The following is a 22,144-nucleotide window of genomic DNA, read 5'->3' as shown; positions in this document are numbered from 1 at the left end:
TCTAGCATTAGGGAAATGTAATAAAGTAGCTGAACATATATTTTAAATTGTTTTTGCAGTATTTACTTTTAACTAATCAAAACTTTATGTATACCTTGTACATTAGAGTCCTTTCCCTCTGGTCACATGCCAGTAAATGCTGGACCTTTGTCAATTTACCAGCTGAAGTCCTGATCTGTGTAGCAGAGCTGCTATTAGTCACCCATTCTTCATTGATTGCTGAACGGGTGGTTGTTTGCTAGAACATGTATTATGCTACATGCACACAGATCAGATGATTAATGCTGAGACTAATGGTCACTCTCATCTTGGGCAAAAATCTGACGTGCCTGACATTGTTCATCAGTCCATCAGGATGGACTAATGAATGAACGACTCAGATCAACCACTGAGCACTCCTGGAGGTTTATACATATTATTATTAAAGATTTATTCATAAAATAACTTATAAACACATAATACAATTAACACCAATCAGACCGTTCAATAGATTAAATCAGATTTTCTCAAACTACTATAAGTAGAGAACCCCTGCTGTAAATTATATATCCACAGCTCACAGTATATTATATTAGCACTGGGGCTATTGGGAAGGATGCCAACCTTACAGATATTTCTCTGATTTCTTAGATCATAGACTGACCTTTTTATGTTTTATCCTTTTTGACAAACATTGCTGTATTCTGAAAAGTTTGCTAGCAGTTGCTGAAATTTAGTCAGACTTACTACACAATTCCAGTTGCTTTTCCCCTTTTAAACAAATTTAATTGATCCATTACACAGATCAGTAGTAATACCTCCAATTGTAATGAAACCGTTTGTTGTAACCGCCAAGGAATCTAATACCTAGTTACACTACCTATGGAGTTTGAGTCCAAATGAGGGTTTGTTTATTCCAGATTGTCGACTAGAGGTGTTATTTTTACAATGATCTGGTTTAGAAATGGCAAAAATACAAGGGGGTAAAAATAACTGTGACCACTTGACATGCACAATGGTACTACATGATATGTGTAAATTTTTTTCTGTAAAAATCTGTTTGTTCTTTTTTGATTATTATTATTATTACACGGTATTTATATAGCACCGACATATTACGCAGCGCTGTACAAAGTCCATAGTCATGTCACTAGTTGTCCCTCAAAGGGGCTCACAATCTAGTTTCCCTATCATAGTCATATGTCATTACCACAGTCTAAGGTCAATTTTGGGGAGAAGTCAACCTAACTGCAAATTTTTTGGAATGTGAGAGGAAAACCCACACAAACACAGAGAGAATTTGCAAACTCCATGCAGATAGTGTCCTGACCAGTATTTTAACCTGAGACCCAAGCCTGCAAAGGCCAAAGTGCTAACCTTTGAGCCATCGTGCTGCTCATATGACAATCCATCGCTACTCTGACTAATTCTTTGGTACCAATTTTAAAAGCTTAACTGAGCTGATGAATTACCATCACTTTAGTTGAAGTCTCTTTTTTTCTTTTTCAAATTTATCTGCTACAAACCACACCAAATAACACATATTCCTGGGTGGCTACATCTAATTTTTCAGGACATCTGTAGAGTGACCCATATTTGGAATCCAGGTTTTTTTTTTTTTTTTGTTTTTTTTTGAAAACGTGCGTTTGTTCATCTCCATTCCATAAAGGCTGGGGAATTTGGTATTGTACAGAAGAAACATGGAGTATAGATTTTTCTCTGGTTTTAATTCTGCTTGCAGGAAGTTACAAGGACACTGGAGTTCTGTTAAGATCAACTGGAATGTTCTGTAGTTTCTAAAAAATATCTTCATAAAAACTAATAGACCAACCACATCCAAAAAATGTTAAAATTCTTTACATTAAATGTGCTTGGCTTCAATTATTCTTTATGGGTAAGTTCACCTTCAGTGTATTTACCCTTATAGAGGTAACTACTCTTCTTTGTAAATAAACTCATGTGTGAAATGTACATATATCACCCTGCATATTCTTTGATTGGATAGAAATAAAAGGTTTTGGTTATACAGTTTATTTAATGCAATTTTTTGGTGTTTACATATGCAAATTCATATGTATCTACCTTTTATTTTCTGTTGTATTTTTTTTAAAATATCCACTATATTTCCCAGATCCCCTATAATATTGGGTTCCTCGATTTAGTGCATATCTAGTGCTTATCGCTTGCCACATTCTCTGTTGCTCTGTAGATTTCACCCAATAAGCACAATCAATATTTAGTACATCTCAAGTAAACCTTCAATGTCTACGAGATTCTCCTAACCAAAAAGACTGCTATGAATCTCTGATCAGTGACAAATGTAGTTGAGTTGTCATGTAACCTAATTACTGGGACTCCCCCTTCCGATTAGGTCGTGATATATTATTATTGTTGTAAAGAATAATTTTTATGCAGGTGGAATTGAATATTTACTAGTCCATGTACAGTTTGGGACATATTGAAAGGTATCCCAACTGGTTTATTTAAGCACAGAAACTAAGAACTGAAAGGCGGCTTTGAAAAAAAAAAAAAAAAAAAAAAAAAAAAAAAAAAAAAGATGACCATGTTGATTAATTTCTGTGCTATAAAGATACCAGCCAGACTACTGCATGATCAAAGATTGCCTGTGATTAGAGATGAGAGAAATATGAAATATCTGTTCCACTGATGATCTGCCCAGTTGGATCCAGCGATGGTTTGGGGTTTGTTCATTTACAAAAAAAAAAAAATGTTTTTTTCATTATGAGATTTTATAGGATTGTAATCAAAGTTTTCATACTCTAAAAAGACAAAAACTTTAAAGCAGGACTAAGGCTACATACATGTGTGCAATAATTGTCGTTGGAAACGAACAGGTAACGACCGATTGTCTGATAATTGTTAACAAAAAAAGTAAACATAGGCAGGCCAACAACGCTGATGAGCGATGAATGACGCTGGAAATGAACGACCGTCCCGGTGGATTTGATTGGGTGACAATCCTTCGCTGTTTATTGCGCGTATAGTCGATCACGGATCGTGTACTCTGATACACTTTCTCCTGTACACATCACTTACTGAAACGTTCAAATGAATTGTGCACAATACGATTGTTCAAAATAATCGTTGATCAGTCGTTAATCGTTCTATTTCTAATGGCAATTATTGCAGGTGTGTACGTAGCCTAAACTTCACAGTCAGCCAATGGGAAAATCTCTCCTTGGTGTACAATACCAATTGAGGGTTTCCATTGTTTAATATTTTTAAGGGCAGAAATCCTCCCCACTTTCTAACAGCAAATGATGATGGGTGGCTAGTACTCTACACTGTCTCACTATGCACCACTCCAGATTTTCCAACATCAATGACTGAATTTAAAGATCACAAAAAGTGACCCAAACATACAGTTTATAATGAAAATAATTTAATTTAGGAATATTTGGTGACTCCTGACACCTGCCTACTGTAGTTTGTAAGCTTTTCACAAAATACAAATGTAATAAATTAAATAAACCATTGACACCTAACCTCCAAAATCATCACAGTTTTAATTTTATTTAGACTCTATTAGTCAGACGATCACAATAATCTGAATGTAAACCCCCCCTGATCCCTTAGGTTTTATCAGGTGAGTACACACTTTGTTTAACATTACCAAGCCATAAGGCTAGGTACATACGTGCAATGGTTCTCTTCCGATAATAGGCCCTGGGCCCTGCGTACACACTTGTGTAGAATATTGTGTGTGTACAGGGCTCATCGTCCGAATGACCGCCCTGGCGCATCCACGGACAAAGTACGGTGAACGGGCGTAATAAAAGTGAAGGGGGAGAGAGCACAGTGGGGTACTGCTCTGTCGTCGTCCCCCCCAGTCCCCTCTCCAGAGAGCAGAACGGTGCTGTATGTACAGCACTCGTTCATGTATCGTGCAGTTGTTAGTTGTTGGAAAGGATCATGAAAGATCCTTTCCAACGACAATTATTGCACGTCTGTGCACATATTCTAAGGGCGACCTCTTGAAGCCTGAAATGTGTTGGGTTTTTATTGCATAAGAGTCTGATTAAAACTGAATGTGAACTTTTTATACATTTTGGGATCTATTTAAAAAGCGGGAATCTGACATTCCCATGTGGAAATTTTCCAGGTTTTCCAATTTTCCATGGACCTTATTTATTAAAGCTCTCCAAGACTGGGGAGCATACACTTTTATTAGTGAAGCTGGGTGATCCAGCTAACCTGGAATAGATCTGGTCCAGGATTGAAAACATTAGCTAACCAATAGCGAATGACTTTTAAGGAATCCATTCCAGGTTTGCTGGATCACCAGCTTCACTGATGGAAGTGTCCACTCCAGCCTTTGAGAGCTTTAATAAATCAAGCCCCATGTCTTTAATTGGCAATTACTGATTGCCACCAGGGAATGTTTGAGGGAATGTCAGATTCCCTGTTTTGTAAATAAAGCCATTTGTTTTTACTACTTTTCTTCTTGCACACCCTCTTTTAAAGTGGATCTTTCGATAAAAACATTTTGCTTTATAGGTGGAAAACCATTGAATCCTCCACGATCCTACTCCCGCACTGCTCTGCCTTCTTTTTTCTGGCACAGACTGGACAGCGGGTGCCGCCATCTTCTTTCACATTCATCTTCTAATACCCAATCTCGCACTGCATAGGCTTGAAATTGTAGTGACGCGCCTTTGTGAAAATGTAAAAGAAATGTGCCAATCTAATTTGTATTTACTGGAGGGGAATAAAACAAAACAGTAATTTCTTAGGTTGTTTGTTTATAAATCACTTATTAACCACCTGGCCGTTAAACCCGACCTTGGTTCGGGGTAAAAACACTTGCAAAAAGTGTTAAACCCGAACTTTCCCCAGGTGGTTAAACAGACGTTATATTGCAATCCGATTGTCATACATTGTATGACAATCGGATTACAACTGTAAGAATATACTTACCTGGTCCCCGCAGCTCCTCCGGACACGTCTTCTCTCTTCCTTCTTCTCCCGGCGAGTGCAGTGACAATGTCCGGGGTTTCCCGGTGACGTCGGTGCTGGAGGCGTGGTGGGAAATTCAAATAACTTTGTATTGAGCTCAATACAAAAAAGCTTTATTGAGTCCAATACAAAGAAATCTTTATATAATATATATATATAATTGTATTATATATATATTTTATAAGCTACTGTACATATACATTACATTATACACTATTTTTTTATGTTTTATAAAAAAAATTTTTATTATTAAATTTATAAAGATTTGGACATATTTCAGTGAATTATGCGGTAATTCGTTGTAATTCGGTGAATTAAAAGTAATTATTGAGTACTTCGATGAATTATAGCCTACAATCTAAAATAAATTTCCATGCAAAAAATTTAACACTTTTTGCATGGAAGTACAGAAGTTCGGAAAGAATTAGAACACCTGGCGTTCACGTACGCGTCCCTCGGCGATTCCTGATGATGTCCGTGCGTGCGCCCGTCGATGGGGGTCGTAGTGGGAAATTCAAATATTTTGTATTGGATTCAATACAAAGTCCTGTATCCAATCCAATACAAAATAATACAAAATATATTTATGTGGTTTTGTCTATAGGTATGTGAGGTTGGACTCTGTTTTAAAATTTACCACACTAGGGAGGTACTATACAGTATACCGAATTATTGCATTTTCAGTATTTTTGATTTATTTATGTATTCTTGTTTAAGCTGATTTTTGTGTTTTTTATTTAATTTTATTAAAAGTATTTTTTTTTTTTTTTACATGATTGTGTGTTTCAAACTTTTTTTTATATTCATGATATCTACTACACCCTTTACATATTTCTGTAAGTTACAGGTCTACAATTTAAAAAACAAAATTTCATGAAAAACAGTGTACCGCTTTTGGTACAGAAATCCAGACATCAGTGAAACGCCCAGGAGGTTAAATACGTTTTAGTCTATACCTTGGAGAATCAAAACCTTTGGTTGCCTACATTGCATCCATAGAGGAGTATTCATGGAGGTTTTCGAAGACCTTTCCCTGCTTTGTACTCCAGCACTTAAAGTCCAAATACACGCAAAGACAAATATAATAACAATCAGATTGATAAGTGAATACAAACAGTGTATAGAAGCAAAGTGGTGGACAGAATCCTTGTTTTTGGGCCAAGTGTGTTTGCAAACTCGTTACATTTTTCTTGCCCCTATTCCTGAATTCAGTAGGTAGGCTACGTACACACGTCAGATGATTCCGTCCAATAATCGCTTCAGGGCTGATATCGGACGAGAATCTGGCGTGTGTACAGCAGTCATCGTCCGCCCTGGCGGATCCGCGAACAATGAATGATCATAATAAAAATGAAGGGGAGAGAGTGCAGCGGGGTGCCACTTCGTCGTTCTCCCTCCTCTCCATAGAGCAGAACTGCTCTTAATGTGCAGCACTTGTTCAGGCATCTTTTGTCGTTGGACAGGATCCTGAAAATAATTATTGCACGTGTGTACCCTGCTGTACAATGGTAAAACAAATGTGACCATGGGATGCCCAAAGTAGTAGAACAATAGATGCCAGACTACATTTCCTATCATTCTTGCATTACAGTGGAAACAATCAGCTTTATTAGGGCTCTCATGGGATAATCTGGGTGATTCGGCTAACATGGAATGGATTTCTTAAAAATAATTTGCTGTAAGCTGGTAAATATTTTTTATCCTGGACCAGATTCTCCTATTTTTGCAAAAGTGGAGTTACAGTTGTGTGTAGTATCCACATCAACATATTGTGTTCTTTCTGAGCTGAAGAATGAAGCAATGTCAAGCGAGACAAGAAGTCAGTAGTTGCAGATTCCTAATCTGCTGGTTTGCAAATATTGGTCTCTCAGTGACTGTAAGGTAGTTGAAATACATACACTCAATGGCCACTTTATTAGGTACACTGTTTAACATTTTGTTAACAGAAATATCTAATCATCCATTCACATGGCAATAACTCAATACAAGACATTGTCTAAGCAACCTGCTGATGAGAATGGTGAAGAAAAGTGACACCACGCCGGGTGGCTCTCCTGTCAACTAAGGCATCTAAGGGGAAATAGGAGTTGCAAATGAAAGACAGAATTGACAAAGGAGGAGGAGAGGACCCTGCCCAAAAGACCTTACAATTAAAGAAGTTGGGTAAATGTTACACAATTGGAGGAAGGGATATGTGATGGTGGCAAAGTAGTGATGAGCTAAGAAACAGAAGACAAGGATCAAAATTGTGCATCAAGATAAAAGCATGGATTCATCCTGCCTTGTATGTACAATTCAGGCTACTGCTGGTGTTGTGATGGTGTTGAGGATTTTTTATGACAAACTTAGGGCTGCTGTTTCTGAATCCAATAGAACAGCTTTGAGATGTGGTGGAATGGGAGAGTGACATCATGGATGTGCAGCCAACAAACCCGCAGTAACTGCGTAATGTTGTCAGATCAGTATTGACCAAAAGAACTCTTCCTTCACCTTGTTTATTCTATACCATGAAGAATTTTGGACGTTTTGAGGGCAAATAAAGAGGGATTCAAACTTGTACTAGCAATGTGTATCTAATAATGTGGTGGTGAATGTATTTAATAAACAGCCAGAGGAATTGTGTTTCTGGCTATCCATTCGTGGAATTTACACAGCCCACATAATGACCTTCCTTCTCTATTCTAGTTAAGCACCACAGTCTGGTCATCACCCCTCTTCCAGCCTGAATATTGGACAAAGCCTTAGCAGCAACCAACTGAAGAGGTTTCCTCTCTGCTCTCTCCTCCTGCCATTATATTCCCTGTCTGCACATGTGCAGTATACCTTATTGGCCCTAAATAAGTAACATTTATTTTATGATACTTTTGAATAAGTACATGATTTATTGTAGTAATTTACTTCCTAGAGTTCACCTTTAAATTCTTGCTATTCCTCCATCACTGTTCAAAAACTTTAAATTAACCACATTTGTCACTTTCATACTAGTTGTTCAACCTTGTTTTAGATTTTCTTTATGCCTTTTGTGCTCCTATCACATTTTTTTTTATTCTCTGTATTCGCACCTTCTGCGAGAGCTTCTGTAATTATGGAAAGGTTTGCAGCCTTCTCGAATAAACAAGACTGTTTTTTATTGATTCCGAATTTTTTTTTTTTTTTTTTTGAGTCCGAGCTTGCACTGTCAGGGGAGGAACGTCAGGCTGTGGGTTTCTGCATTGTCTATGACATAAGTTAGCTGAGGATAGCCGCCCTCCCCCTTCCATGGCTGCACTGTTTATAAAATGCTCCACAGACCTGCTGGCTAAATGAATTTTAAAGACTTCCAAGATTTTAAAGTGGGGTTTCCCCAGAGAGTAGCACCAGGCAGCTTGCCAACACAAAACACTTTGGCTTAGTGATGGAGACTGCATGTGTCTAAATGCACATATATTTGTGTGCATGGTATATATTTTCTGATATCTGTGTTGGATTTGTAAGATTAGTGTTTGTTTTTCTGTCAAAAAGTGAATGCCAATGTTTAAGGCTCTTTTCAGACTAGCAGTGCTAGATTGCTTTTTACTGCTTTCGGGTGTGCTTTTTGTCTACAGCTAGGCACCTGGAAAAATTCTTGTTTTTTTCCAGAGGTTTGCCAATACCTGTGCATGCATTTGTATACATTGGAGGTGCTTGGGGTGCTACCCTGATATTAAAACCGGGGACAGCAAGCATTTCTCCTCCCCCTTCTATCCATAAGAGGTTCTCTGGAATCTGGCTTGTCAAAGAAGGGAGGGGTTTAAAAGTGTCTAGCCCCCCCCCCCACCACCACCTTGGAGAATGAATACCGGGATACATAGCACACCATTTTCATTCCTAAAAAGGATAAAAGCACCCCTAGGAAAAAAACAAAGCACAATGGAAAACATTTTTTTTATATTTTTTAACTAATAAAAGTTTTTTGATGCTAGTCCTCCTTGTCCAAATGATAGAGATAAGACTTTGCTTATATTTATTGTTTTTTGAGCAGTGAAATAGTGGTAAACTAGCTTTCTAACAACTATCCAATATGAAGGGTTTCAGGTTTGCTTTTCTCTCTGTTGCCCCACTGCCCAATGTGCCATCTTTGGACGTCTTACTTTGTGCGGAGGTGGATTCATCCTTGTACAACTCTGGAGGCAGTTTTTTCATCACTGGAAATACAAAAGTGCTTGTAAACCTAGAAGTGCTTTTAAAAACATGTCTAGTAAAGACGTGGTCTTTTTCTTGTAATAGTTATAGCAATGGTAAGAATTGCCCTGCCATGTTGCCCCATAAACAGAGTTGAAATTGTGTGGTTCCTATAATAGATTGACTTCTAGATTATGAAGCTGTAATAGCTATTTAATAATTCCTTAAATAGTAACTTAATAGTTCCTAAATAATTCAAAGGTTGCATAATCGAGAGGTTAGAGATCTCTGTTATCCAGGTTCTCATGTGATAGCCATATGTTTTTTTTAAATAAAACTCTCAGCAGGAGGGTGGGAATCTTGGCCTCCTTTCATAGGCTCAGCCCCCCTTGTGTATTCTATTTCTAGGATGCACAGAGTATAAATAGGATTCGATTCCTTCAGCGCCCACCCATCCTGACCTTTTCCTACCTATATATTCATATACTGCAGGTATATTTTGGTCTACAGCAGCATTACAGAATTCTGAATTTACAGCCACTATTAATATTATTATTATTAAACAGGATTTATATAGCGCCAACATATTACGTAGCGCTGTACATTAAATAGGGATTGCAAATGACAGACTAATACAGACAGTGATACAGGAGGAGAGGACCCTGCCCCGAAGAGCTTACAATCTAGTAGGTGGGGGAATTTACACACAATAGGATAGGAGATATGTAGTGGTGGGAAGTAGTGGTGGTTTCAATTGACAGAAGAAGATGGGTAGGCAAGTTTGAAAAAATGGGTTTTGAGCGCTCTTTTAAATGAGCAGAAAGTAGGAGCAAGCCGAATAGGACGAGGAAGACCATTCCAGAGAGTTGGAGCAGCTCTAGAGAAGTCTTGTATCTTTAGAAAAGAAAGTCTAATACTGTGTTTAATCTCTGCTCTTCCAATGACCTACTAAGTAAAAAACTGAAATCACAGTGATCAAAATTTTGTTAGTTGCATCACAACTCATAATGTGGCTTAGTAGTGTTTATGGCCCCCAAGCAACTCTATGCACTCCCAACAACACCTGGGCACGCTTCTGATGAGACGGCAGATGGTACCTTCGGGGATATCCTTCCAGTCCTGAATCAGCACATTGGGGAGTTCCTGGAGAGTCTGCAAAGCTTCTTGATGGAGTCGGATGAACCAATACATAATGTCCCAGTGGGTCTCGTTTAAATGTAGGTGTTTGGGGAACATGGGGGCCAGTCAGTGACATCAAAGCCTGTATCATCCTGGAACTGTCTATTTACTAGAGACAAAAGGCTGGTCTTTGTCTTGTATCAGGAGGAACTCAGGCACCACTGCAGCAGCATAAAGACTAACAGTGTGACTGAAGATTTCATCCTGGTACCTGACAGCAGTCATGGTACAGTTAAGTAGCAGGTGGAGGACTGGTAAGCCCTCCAAGGAAATGCGTCACCCCTAGACCATTACCAACCCACTGCTCGTCATGCTGGATGATGTTGCAGGTAACATAACATTCATGTTTGCAATAGCCAATTAAACTCCCTGGTTCCGAACTGTAAGTGCGGGATTATCAGGTCTACTTGCCAGCTTCATAAAGTCTGTTTGTGAACGTGTGTTCAAAAGCATGTAGGCAAGTAGCCAGCTGGAGGTCATCTTTGTCATTACAACTGTGGCAGTTCTAATCCTGTTCCTCATCACACATATACCAGACCTGTTGCTGGGTTATTGCTCTTCTATGGCCCTGATCAGCTTTCCATGTCTAAAGGCCCGTCTCTTGGTATTGCCTCCACACTCATGAGACTTTGATGGGCTACTTCAAACCACCTTTGGCAGCAAGATGTGCCATCCTTTTATTTAATTTTCCAGTGCTGAGCTTCAAAATACAGAATAACTCTGACTGAAAAAACTTTGGACAGCAATGCTTAGTCAATGTGAGCTTGAGGTTGTTAGATTGATAAACTGTTTTAGCTTGACTATTTCTTAGAAAAGGAAAAACACCTATGTTACAAACTGAACAACAAACAAACAGTTAAACACTTAGGTAAACATTTTTGCAAGAAAACAGAACCAGAGCCGTGACCTAATTTTTCTGTACTTTAGTTAAGTAATTCCCTTTGGGTTTTTTTTTTGTTTTTTGTTTTAGGTTTGTCTGTTGTTGGACAGTGGAGGTGCAGCTTCAGGCTGATAAGTGTTCTTGCTTGAATGCTGCCTTTGTGGGGAGTGCATGAGATTGATGCCAAGCCACGTACAATATTACAAAATGGTCAATGCTTTATGTTGTGTACGTGTGTACATTAGTAGTATACAATATGGCAGATTTTTGGTTTGAGCCTGTAACCTGGTAATGGGCCCCCTTTGGACAGCTTTTACCACCTTTTAAAAGCTACCCCACAGTGCCAATGTTCCTATGTTCTCGTAGAGAGGAAAAAAAATATGTCTATTTTGTTCTAAAGTACTGTTTAACCAAAAACAATTTTTTGGGGGGATGGTGGAGTAGTCCAGCACAATAGCTTCATACTGGAATTCTGTGACAGTATTCTCCTAAATGGTTGTCAATCCAATATTTAATAATATTTCAAAAAATTGTTTATGCATTCACTCCGTTGTCTGTAGTTTTAAAGTTTTGTGATTTTTTTGGTTGTTGTTTTTTTGTTTTTCAGAAAAGTTTATTTTCCCTTTTTGTTTCTGTAGGACATATTGTGCATGGTGCCAAAGTTCTGCTTCCCGTTTGCTATTGACAGGTGAGCTCCTAAAGTATTTTAATACCTGCAGTATTGCTGGAGTAATTTCTATCCTAAAATGTATATGTCCCAAAATGATTTTTCTGTATGTTGATATCAATCACTGTATACTGTTTTCTTAGGCTCATCTCACTCATTTCTTTACATGTCTGTAACAACACTTCCTGCTGCAGGCTGACAACTCTAAGGCTACATTCTAACGACTTTAAACTATGTGGATGGTCAAGACATTACATGTGGTGTCTCACCCTTAGCCAGCCATAGGGAGTAGAGGGGGGAAGTACTGAACAGTGGATAATGTCAAAAGTTTGCATGCTGGTTCATTAGGAGCCTGCACTTGGGGGGCTGCCAAGTGTCTGGCAAGGTGCCGGCCTTTAGTAACCACCAAGGAACCTCTGTTTCTATTGCCCATTTGAATGTAGCCTAAAGCTTTGTACAGATTTGAGATCAAAGTAGTTGCAATCGAATGGTTAATGATGAATCTGTGTGCAACCTCAAGATTCATGATTTCATACATATGGTGAAGTCTAGATGTGCCTTTTTGCGGAGCCTTTTACTGTACTGACATCAGATCAAAACATTATAAAGAAGACACAAGAAAATCAAAATACCGAACATTTCTAGACCATGGTGACTTACATAACATTGGTGTCCAAGAATTTTTAGCATGTAGATTTGTACATCTTGTGCACCGATAACCTGCCGTATAAAACATAACTTAATAACCATTGTAAACTACCAAAAGACTTTTCTGTGGGGAGGATTCCCTTCTTTATTTGGACCCTATAAGGAGAATCCTAATTATCCCAGGGTACCTTCAAGTTTTTCTATTGCATACCAGTCAATACCCCCTGGAAATGTTCATTAAGTCTATCAACTGTCCTAAATTCAGTTCCTTCACCTCATGAGTACCAGTTGTGGAAGAAGAAGGATGTTGACCTATCCATGTCTTTTTATTTCAGTTTTATTGAGCAACAATTTTTGCATTTGTAATGTCAAATTTCCCATAGTGAGTGTTGTGGAAAGTTGCCAAACTTTCAGTATCATTTCACACCCCTCTTCTCAAACTCTGCAGATTACTTTGGGAAGATTTCAGCAACAGAGGCAGTGCTGACAATCTAGAAAGATCTGGCAGGCCTAGGTGTTTGTAGGTACTACTGACATGCCTAAGGCTTGTGAGTCAAAAAATATATGCTGATAGACACAACCTTACAATAGACACTGCTATATAGTACACAGCTGCAGGCACAGTCTACATGAGAGTGACAACACTGCTCCAAAATTCAGGAGCAGTGCAGCATCATTGCCACACTACCACAGAAAGCTGCATTAGGTGGACTTCACTGGCAGAAATTTACAAATTATTTCAAGGATTTTGCTGGGGACAAAGCAAAAATGTTAGAACTAAATGCTGATGCACATTGTCTTTTTTTTTTTAAATATTGTTTAGGTTTTTAGACAAGGTAATACTTCTATCACTTATTCTGAGGACGTAACTTATAGTTTTCAGCCTTCAATAAGGTTAACTTCTGTTCACCTATAGGGTGATAAGAATAAGGCAATATATTCCCCCTTTTTCTTGTTCCCTCAAGCTTTCTCCCCATTGTTAAATTAATCCAAACTAGCCCCTTGCTTCTTTATTCAGCTCAAGTGGTCACAGTTTTCTAAAGCCATCTAGTACAGTCCAGAACCAGCAGTCTGTAAGAAGGACTAAGTCTCTACAACCCAGCATTTAGTACAGCAATGGAGAGTGTCGGCTATTGGGGGAGCAGGGAATATGCAATTAATTTATCATCCTCCAGGCAGACTGATCCTGATGTGTACACACTAAGGCGATTCCCTTTATGTCCTAGAGATGCGTTCATAACGCACAAAAAGTAACCAGCAGGTATATAGATTTAAATAAAAACCTCAGTGTTATCCTTACTACTAAAATTGTTTGTAATCTTTATCCCTCTATGTTTGAAGGTGTACTTTTCTAAAAATGTGAATGTGGCTTTATTGGTTAACGTTTGATAAATTATTACTGTAATCCATTAATATTGAGAAACGTTGTATTTTTTCAGGGGGGCACAGGCACAGATGGGGCAACACTTTACCTTTGTCCTGACTGATATTGATGGAAAGCAAAGGTTTGGCTTTTGCCGCTTGACATCTGGAGGTAAAATCTGCCTATGTATTCTAAGGTTAGTATATTATTAGTTTTGTCATTATATGGTAAATTACATGCATTACTTTGTTGCTTTGTTTTTTTTTTTTTTTTTGTAATTCTTTTAGATGACCACAGACTGTAGAGGGTGGTTGAATCTGCATGAATGATCTGACCACCCCCAGGGTCTAAAGAAAGTAAAGTGATAATTTACCAGGGTAGCTGGGTGCCACTTGCCCATTCTACCCCTTCATGTCTCAATAGAAAAGAACAGCACTGTGTGTACAGTGCTTGCTTGTTCTCTTTTCAATAGAAACGATCAGGAAAGATAGTTTTCCAGCACTAGAAATCTTACTATGTACATAGCCTTACCGAGGTTCTGGTACTGCCTCTTTTCTTTAGTTCTTAAAGAGGAACTAAACTCAAAAAACAACTAAAACAAAAAAAAAATCCACCTTCAATCCCGCAGCGCAGTCTGTCGGTCTGAAGGTCTCTTCCATCAGGTCCCGCCTTGTCCCGGTATCCGTCTTCGGGCTGGCGCTCCAGGAGCCGCCATCTTCTCCTCTTCTTCCGGGTTCTTCTTACTACGCCACCCGACCCAGGCACAAAATCAGGTGATGTACTTTGGAAAAAAACTTGATGATCTCACTGCGCATGTGTGGTATCAGCTCCCCCCCCCCTTCCCCGGATGCGTGACGTAGGTATGCACTCCCATTCATTCTCAATTGCTTAGGCGATCGAGAATTAGAGGGTGGTGCTGCACCCTTTTTTTATTTTTAAAAGGGTGTTGCACAAAAAAAAACAAAAAAAAAAAAAAACAGAATTTTTACTTAACATAAAAGGGGGTTGTCTTCCCTTTTATGTAAAGTGAAAATTCTGAGTTTGGGTACGCTTTAGGACACTCTTGTTAAAAGTTAAGTGTTTTCTGTGTACTCTTTGTCCATGCTCTAGATGCAACCCCCTACCTCCTTTTATTCACTGTCTGGGCAGGGAGAAACTTGCTCTTTAGATGTGAACCTGCAAATTGTGAATCTCTTTACTACTTTGGAATGGTGATTGCTCACCTGCCCCTTCCTATACGAGCCACTTCCTCCCCGTCACTTAACCTCTGACTCTTTCAATTTATAAAATGTACCCTGCAGTGGCAACCCAGTGGTTTAAGAGCCTGGAGGGTGACAGGGCTACTAATAGGTAGCAGTCCTGGGAAAATATTCTTGGGGAAACTGTTTGATTCTCCTTCTAATGAGCCATGAAATATGGGAAGGGTTGTTTACTCTGACAGGCCTTGGTGGGACCTTGTATTTCATTCAAGACCTAAAACTCAGCAAACTTGTCACTCTGTATATTATGCCAAGAGTGCTACTTTGGTCATGCTTTATAGTTTTTTTTCTGTTCACATTTATTTCTTTCCTTTTTTTTAAGCAATTTCTGTGCTGAAGAGCCAAAAACACTAACAGACTACATGCACATGTAGTCTAAAACAAATACTTGGGGCTAATTCCTAATAACTAAATGAACATTCTTCTCAATGTCAAAGCGGAACTAAACTCTGCTTTACTCACCTATCCCTGTTTCCTTGCAGAACTTTACATCCGGTTTAAGCCTAATTTTAATTTATGGATGACTTCTTTCTGAAGTTTTCATAAAGCAGTATCTTTAGCATACTTGGTCAGTGCATCTAGGCTGTTATTGGGATTCATCCTGAATAGACATTGTCTGTCTAAACATGACCACTCATGTTAAAATCTAGGGACCCTTGCACAATGTAGGCGTTGGTAAACTTAAATGAGGTTTTTGAGGCCATTTGTATTGTTTGAGCTTGAAGGGTAGCACGGTTGGCTCAGTGTCTAGCTTTGTCGCCTTTGCAGCACTAGGCCACAGGTACGCGGCCGGCCAGGACACTATCTGCAAGGAGTTTGTATATTCTCCCCATGCTTGCATGGCTTTCCTTCGGGTATTCTGGTTATCTCTCACATTCCAAAAAACATGCAGTTAGATTAATCTGCTTTTTCTCAAGACTTCATATAAATACTGTGTAATAATAATAATTAAGGGCTAGACCCTCTTTTTCCTGCTTTCCTTGCATTACCCAGAGACATAAGGCAGTGCTCACCAGACTTGTGAGAGATTCTTTATAGGAACAATCTATTGTACAAACCAGTTTCCATAAATGTACTGTATGGATTGTTTATTTGCAAAATAGGAATAAAGTCAGATAATATTAGGATAATACCCCCAGGTACAAAAACATGCAAGTGTATTGTGTGCAATTGTTTGAATATCTCAAAATTGAATTTTTTTTTACGATGGTAGAAAAATGTTTGAAATCTGTTTGTGCAATTCTATAGTCTTGGTAGCTTTCATCTACAAATCTTAAATCATATGGGCATACCATAAGTGTTCTAAGATGAATGAATGTTACAATGAATTGGCACAAAATTACCTTCCTCTTTGTCTATGTGTTTCTCCTTATAAAACGTCTAGAATGACTAGATTAAAAGCCGCAAGCTTGGTTTTAAATTGTAGCACCAATGGATTACAATTATATTTAAGTGTTTATTTTCCTTTTATCTTAGAAATAGTTACAGTAAACAACCTCACAGATAAGTAAAATGACACAAATACACACTTCATAAATATTAACATAAATGTGGGAACTTTGCAGGAGCAAGTCTTTAGTCAGCACTATGACCTCCTATCTTGCACCAGAGAATGAAGCTTGCCTCTGCATGCCAGCCGCTGTTCATGTGTAATGTAAAGCTCATCATCCATTCTGTGCACTTTGTAATGACCCCCAAACACTGCGGTTCTGCCGAGAGGGAGCCAGCCTGACACGACATTGAAATGCATGACCTCTCTTACACAGAGCAGTACATCTCACTATCCCTCTATAACAGGGACATAAATCTGCCGCCTTAAGAAGGGAGATGCCCACACAAGGGACAGGCTATTTTTCATTAGGTGGTGGAAGGCAATATTCATGCAGTAATATGATAAATGGCTCTGAGCTGCAGTGAATAGTACAGTGTCTTTCCTGGCACATAAATCAACTGTTCCTAGCATTGCCGCTGACTCTAGTAGTGTGTGATGTACATATGAAAATGTATGTATTCATGTTTTGGTCATGCTCTCCCTTTTAAAAATTGTTTTTGTTCCCCTCAGTTATCTGCCCTGGTTTGAAGTCTACTACAAACTATTAAATACACTGGCTGACTATTTAGTAAAAGAGCAGGTAACTCATTTATTATGAATACCATAATATAAAGGGATCACTGGATTGCCTTTTTGATTCTTCTGTTAATATATATTATTTATTTACATACTTTTCTCTGTTGATAAACTCTGGACAAAACTTTTTTTTGGGGTGGGGGGAGGTTGTATATCTGTTGGGTTTTCACTTTTTTCGAGGTTCCCTTAAGCTGCGTACACACGTGCAATTCTTGTTGAGGTAAGAACCGCACGATGCATGAATGGGTGCTGTACATACAGCACCGTTCTGCTCTATGGAGAGGGGAGGGGGAGAACGACGGAGCGGCACCCTGCTGCGCGCTCTCCCCCTTCCCTTGCATTAGGATCGCTCGCCGTTCATCGTCCGTGGATCCACCAGGACGGATCCACGGACGATGAATGATGCAGGCTGTATACGCGCTCGATATCCGCCCTGAGCCGATTATCGGGCGAGAAAAAGTTGACGTGTGTACGTAGCTTTAGACACACGTGTGGTGTCTTCAACCAACCACTCATATTACCTTGCATTATTATTGGGTTTAAATATTTGTTATGGACCCTCTTTAAAATTAGCTCAGTTTTTTTTTAGTGTCTTCCACAGGTGTCACTTGGCCTGATAAAGAAAGCTTTTGGCACATAATAAGAAATGTTTATTCCTAGCATAAACTGTGAGGCTACATACTTATGACATATTTGTAATAGTTGCAGTAAATACATATTTTGATGATTTGCCAGGTGCGCATCTTCAGTGTGTCTGCTTTGCCAGATCTTGATTAAATTCATCATATACCCAGTCGTAAATAAAGGGTTAGAATGTAGTAATGTATTTTTCTTTCAGGAAAATGACTTGAATGATATACTAAAGACTCTGTATAATCACCCGGTTCCCAAGGCTCACACTCTGGTTAGTCTGAACCTGGTAAGTTTCCCAACCCACTGACTAGAGCAAAAAACTGTATATTAAGTTTATCTTTATTAAATTAAGGCTGTAAGCCTAGCACATGTGATGAAGCAGGGCCATAAGATGTAAACATACAGAAGGGAGGTTCATATAGATCTCCTTCAAAGCACACAACATAAGTAAGGTGTAGGTTTCAACCATGTTGATTTCCTTTTTTTTTTGCATTGAGTTTCTCCTGAATTGTGTGTAAAATTCTATCCACACCTCACTCAAATCTGGAATGGATATGGTCCACGATTAAAAACATTTGCAAAAAAATAGAAATCCACTCCAGGTTTGCTGGATCACCCAGCTTCACTGATGAAAGTGTGTCCTCTCCAGCTTTAAAGAGCTTTATTAAATCAGGCCTATTGTTTTTTTGTTTGGTTTTTTCCCCCAATATTAGTAAGTTCTGTAACTGTACTATTTTCAAAAAAAGCGATGGAGCCTATGGAAATTTGGTTTATTTATTTTTGTTAAAAGTAAAACACCTAGAAAAACAAACATGTCCAGTACTTTATATGTGAATATTAGCCTTTATTGTTTTTTGGTGTATTAGATTGATTACTTTTTGAAATGACCATATAAGCGACCCTCTGCTGTAGATAAGACATTATGATGTATTGATATTGAGTTCTTCCGATATGTATGCTCATAGCCTTAGAATTTAATAGCAATATTATTGCCACAAGTAGAATCTTTGTTTCTTGTTTACAAGAACCCACTACAGTTTGTTTCAAGTGAACCTGTAAAAAAAAATGTTCCCTCTCAGGAGATGGTAAGTGGCAGGCGGGGTGAGTTTTTAGTTCGAAAAAAAAAACTTCTCTCAAAATTGATTTGTGAAAATTCTCTTCTGCAATCATTCTGCATGTGCGTTTCACTAAGCAAATCCTAATGTTTTTAACTAAATGATTGACTAATTGTAAACTCTTCCACTTTAAGTAATAATTTAAAGTTGATTTTTCCCTCTATGTACTCTTATCATCCCTCAAGCTAAAAATGTTGAAACAAAAAATGTGTGCTTTCTTACTGATTTAGAAGAGAATGCTCATGGTCACTTTTTCTAGGGTCAATCTTTACTATCAGAGGTCCATCACATAAAGTGCATTATTCTCTGATGGAGACTTTTTTGTCACAGCCCATTACAAAGTGCATGTATTACTTGATTACAAGTGTGCATTTTTACCTGTACAGGATATTGGTGCACATGTTGTCTGGAAGGTTTCTAGATGACATAGTTCAGGGATAGTAGAGGCATTTAATGATCTGAGTATTCGGTCTCAGGTTATTGTAACTGGGCATGCTTAATATTGAAATATGCCCATTTATTTTCTAATATGTATTGTGCATTTTCTCCTAATTTTATTACACAGGTACTATTTTATGGTGTGTATTTAGTCTATTAGAACGGAGTCTATCCGTGTATAATAGGCAATCTTCTGTTCTGAATCAATTACTTGGTGTTTAAGTGTTCATAAAGTGTTATATCAGATTTATGGATCACAAAAGGAGAACCAGCTTCATTTTCTAGAGAAGCAGAGACTTGGCTGAGCTTTCTCCAGTTTGTTCTGATGTAAATTTCCCAGCGTGCATCTTGGTAGGCAATATATAACTAGCATAATCGCATTCGAAGTAGCCCAGCTAGAGGGTTTTAAGCTTTCAAAATCATAAAATAGATGTCAGAAAACTGCTACGTGCTTCTGATCTATGAAAAGTTCATTTATTTGTTTTAGATCTCGTACTTTCAAGCCAAAAATAGAAAAGCTGTGGCTGTTAGTGTTATCTTCATCTGAGAACATGCTTTGTCCCCTGCTACTCTCTATGGTTCCACCAACAGGCCACCTACAGGCCTCTACAACAACCAATAATTTACTAAATAACTAGCGGGTGGGATGCACTGCAAACACACCCAGGTATCAGCAGAAGTTGTAGTTTTCTATAAGATTATAGTTCTGTATAAGAGACCTTCTGTGAACTGTTGGGTATTAGTAATCTTTTTTTTAAGCAGCTTTTTTTTTCTGAATATTTGAATAGGCCTGAGTAGTATCATTTCACTCTTTGACTCAAGTTTGAATTGGGCATGCAGCCTTATTCAATCATAAGCATGCAAGAAGAAGAGTGTTAAGTGCATTAACTCATATCAAGCAATCATCATTTATATGGTGTAGGTCTGGTTTTCAGGGAAAGAATTCTGATTGTTAGGAGGTGCCTCTTTAAGCACTGTCCTCCCTATTAAAGTGAATCCAACACAGTTCTTAATAGGATAAACTGCACAATTATAATAATTTGAGCATATCTGGTTTCTTGCACAAACTCAGTTGTGAATTATACTTTTAAATATATTCACATGCATACTTGGGTATACTGAAAAGACAAATCATCCACTCATACTACATTTTCAGTGAAATATATATTCATTGGGTTGTAACTAATAGCATAAAAGATTATAGAACTTTGGTAAATATTATTATCGTATAAATTTCTAATGATATTTTATCCCTGAATAGTGGGCCATTAAGTGCTAAAATCACAAGTGTAAAACAGTATAGGTCCCATTCTTTTAATATTTAAAAACCTTGGAGGGTCACAAGAGGGCTAGAATTGGCCCCTAAAATACTTGCCTGATGTACGTGCGTTTGTAAGAGTTATTCTTTTTTCTCATAGTGTAAAAAGCACACATACCGAAGTCTGTCTTCTGTAATAACGGTGAATTGGTGTATCCTATACTTTTTCAATCTTTAAAATAAAAGTGTTAATTACTTTCTATCATTTGCTATTGCAATAATTGTCTGTACACATAACATAAAATGCATTAAGTCTATTACTCTCTCCTTCTTCTAGCACCAAACCTCCAAATGAGATCCTTATTAAATTCAAACTAACCTGTATTGTATTTTTTCCTCCCCTTCCTTCTCCTAGCATTCATTTTTCATTACTCCTGACGTAACCGGACTGCCGACAATCCCTGAAAGTGTATGTATCTAATTGGGTTTTAACCACTTGTCTGTTTTTCCTGAACAAGTCTGTTTACTTGTTAACTCAATCACTTTGTGCGTTCTGTTTTATATTAAGGGGAGAATCCTACACGAATCTGAGAAATACCTAGTAACAAAAATCTAATTACTGAACAACAATGTTTTGTAAAGTCCTTTTCCAGCTGAGACAATGGAGTCTAGATGGATTGGTATTAGAAAATACTATGCATGTAGCTGACATTTAATTGCTTTGATAAGTTACTTTTTTTTTTGCTTTTTTTTATAGAAAGTATAATGTCTGTTTAACAGAAACTTGGTTTTGCACCTAAATTATAACTACCCCCCTTCCCAAAACTGCATTTAATAGGCCTTCAGATAATGAAACCGAATGTGACATCCAGTTGCAGACATCCAGTTGCAGTGCCCACTGTAGTTGAAAAAATTCATTACATTACATCAGATTAGAATACAAATCAGGATTTTAAGATATTTAAGGATAATAAACTGTGGTGTGTTTGGTATCCTAACAGGCTTAAAATAACGGACACATATTTCAATTGTTTTCAGTCTTGAGCTTGAGTTTGTGAATTCCAGATACAGTGAGTTTACCTTATGGATTCGCCAGCTAAAGCTCATGCATGCCATTGTTTTTCCCAATGATAAGCAATCTCTGCTTGCAGTGTTTTTTCTCCAAATCCTGACTTCTCCTACCAAATCTCCCCTTTCACATAAAGTGTTATTCTCATCTCATCATATACTTGAGACTTTAGCCCAAGGGTGGTCAGATTGTACTTTTATATGCAACCACTGAAGTCCATGGCTGCAAACAGTCGATTACACAGATGATTTCTAAGCATTCTAAAGATTCATCTTTTTAAATGTTAGAAATGATGAAAAAAATGGCCCTTTAAGACCACCTTACTCCACATATGATGTATGGAACTCTTTTCAGTCAATGAACAGTCAGAATCTTAGTGATTTTTCAATTTAGCAACAAATATATATATAT

At 38.0% G+C, this 22,144-nt stretch overlaps 1 protein-coding gene across 4 annotated transcripts in view; it reads left to right on the top strand.

The window, feature by feature from the left end:
* The window catches only part of DENND1B (DENN domain containing 1B), a 121,274-nt gene that overhangs the window by 39,191 nt on the left and 59,939 nt on the right, over positions 1-22,144 (top strand). For 3 of the 4 annotated variants that reach the window (XM_072420047.1, XM_072420045.1, XM_072420048.1), the window contains exons 4-9: positions 11,794-11,843; positions 13,910-14,029; positions 17,155-17,224; positions 18,059-18,139; positions 18,879-18,938; positions 21,080-21,133. In XM_072420047.1, coding sequence (XP_072276148.1) covers positions 11,794-11,843; positions 13,910-14,029; positions 17,155-17,224; positions 18,059-18,139; positions 18,879-18,938; positions 21,080-21,133 — 435 coding nt within the window. The remainder of the gene's footprint in view (positions 1-11,793; positions 11,844-13,909; positions 14,030-17,154; positions 17,225-18,058; positions 18,140-18,878; positions 18,939-21,079; positions 21,134-22,144) is intronic. The other variant, XM_072420046.1, reaches the window with a different exon arrangement.

This window comes from Pyxicephalus adspersus, chromosome 8, assembly GCF_032062135.1.
Source record: "Pyxicephalus adspersus chromosome 8, UCB_Pads_2.0, whole genome shotgun sequence".
In the NCBI taxonomy this organism is placed as follows: Eukaryota; Metazoa; Chordata; class Amphibia; order Anura; family Pyxicephalidae; genus Pyxicephalus; species Pyxicephalus adspersus.
This window is presented reverse-complemented; position numbering and strand designations above follow the sequence as displayed.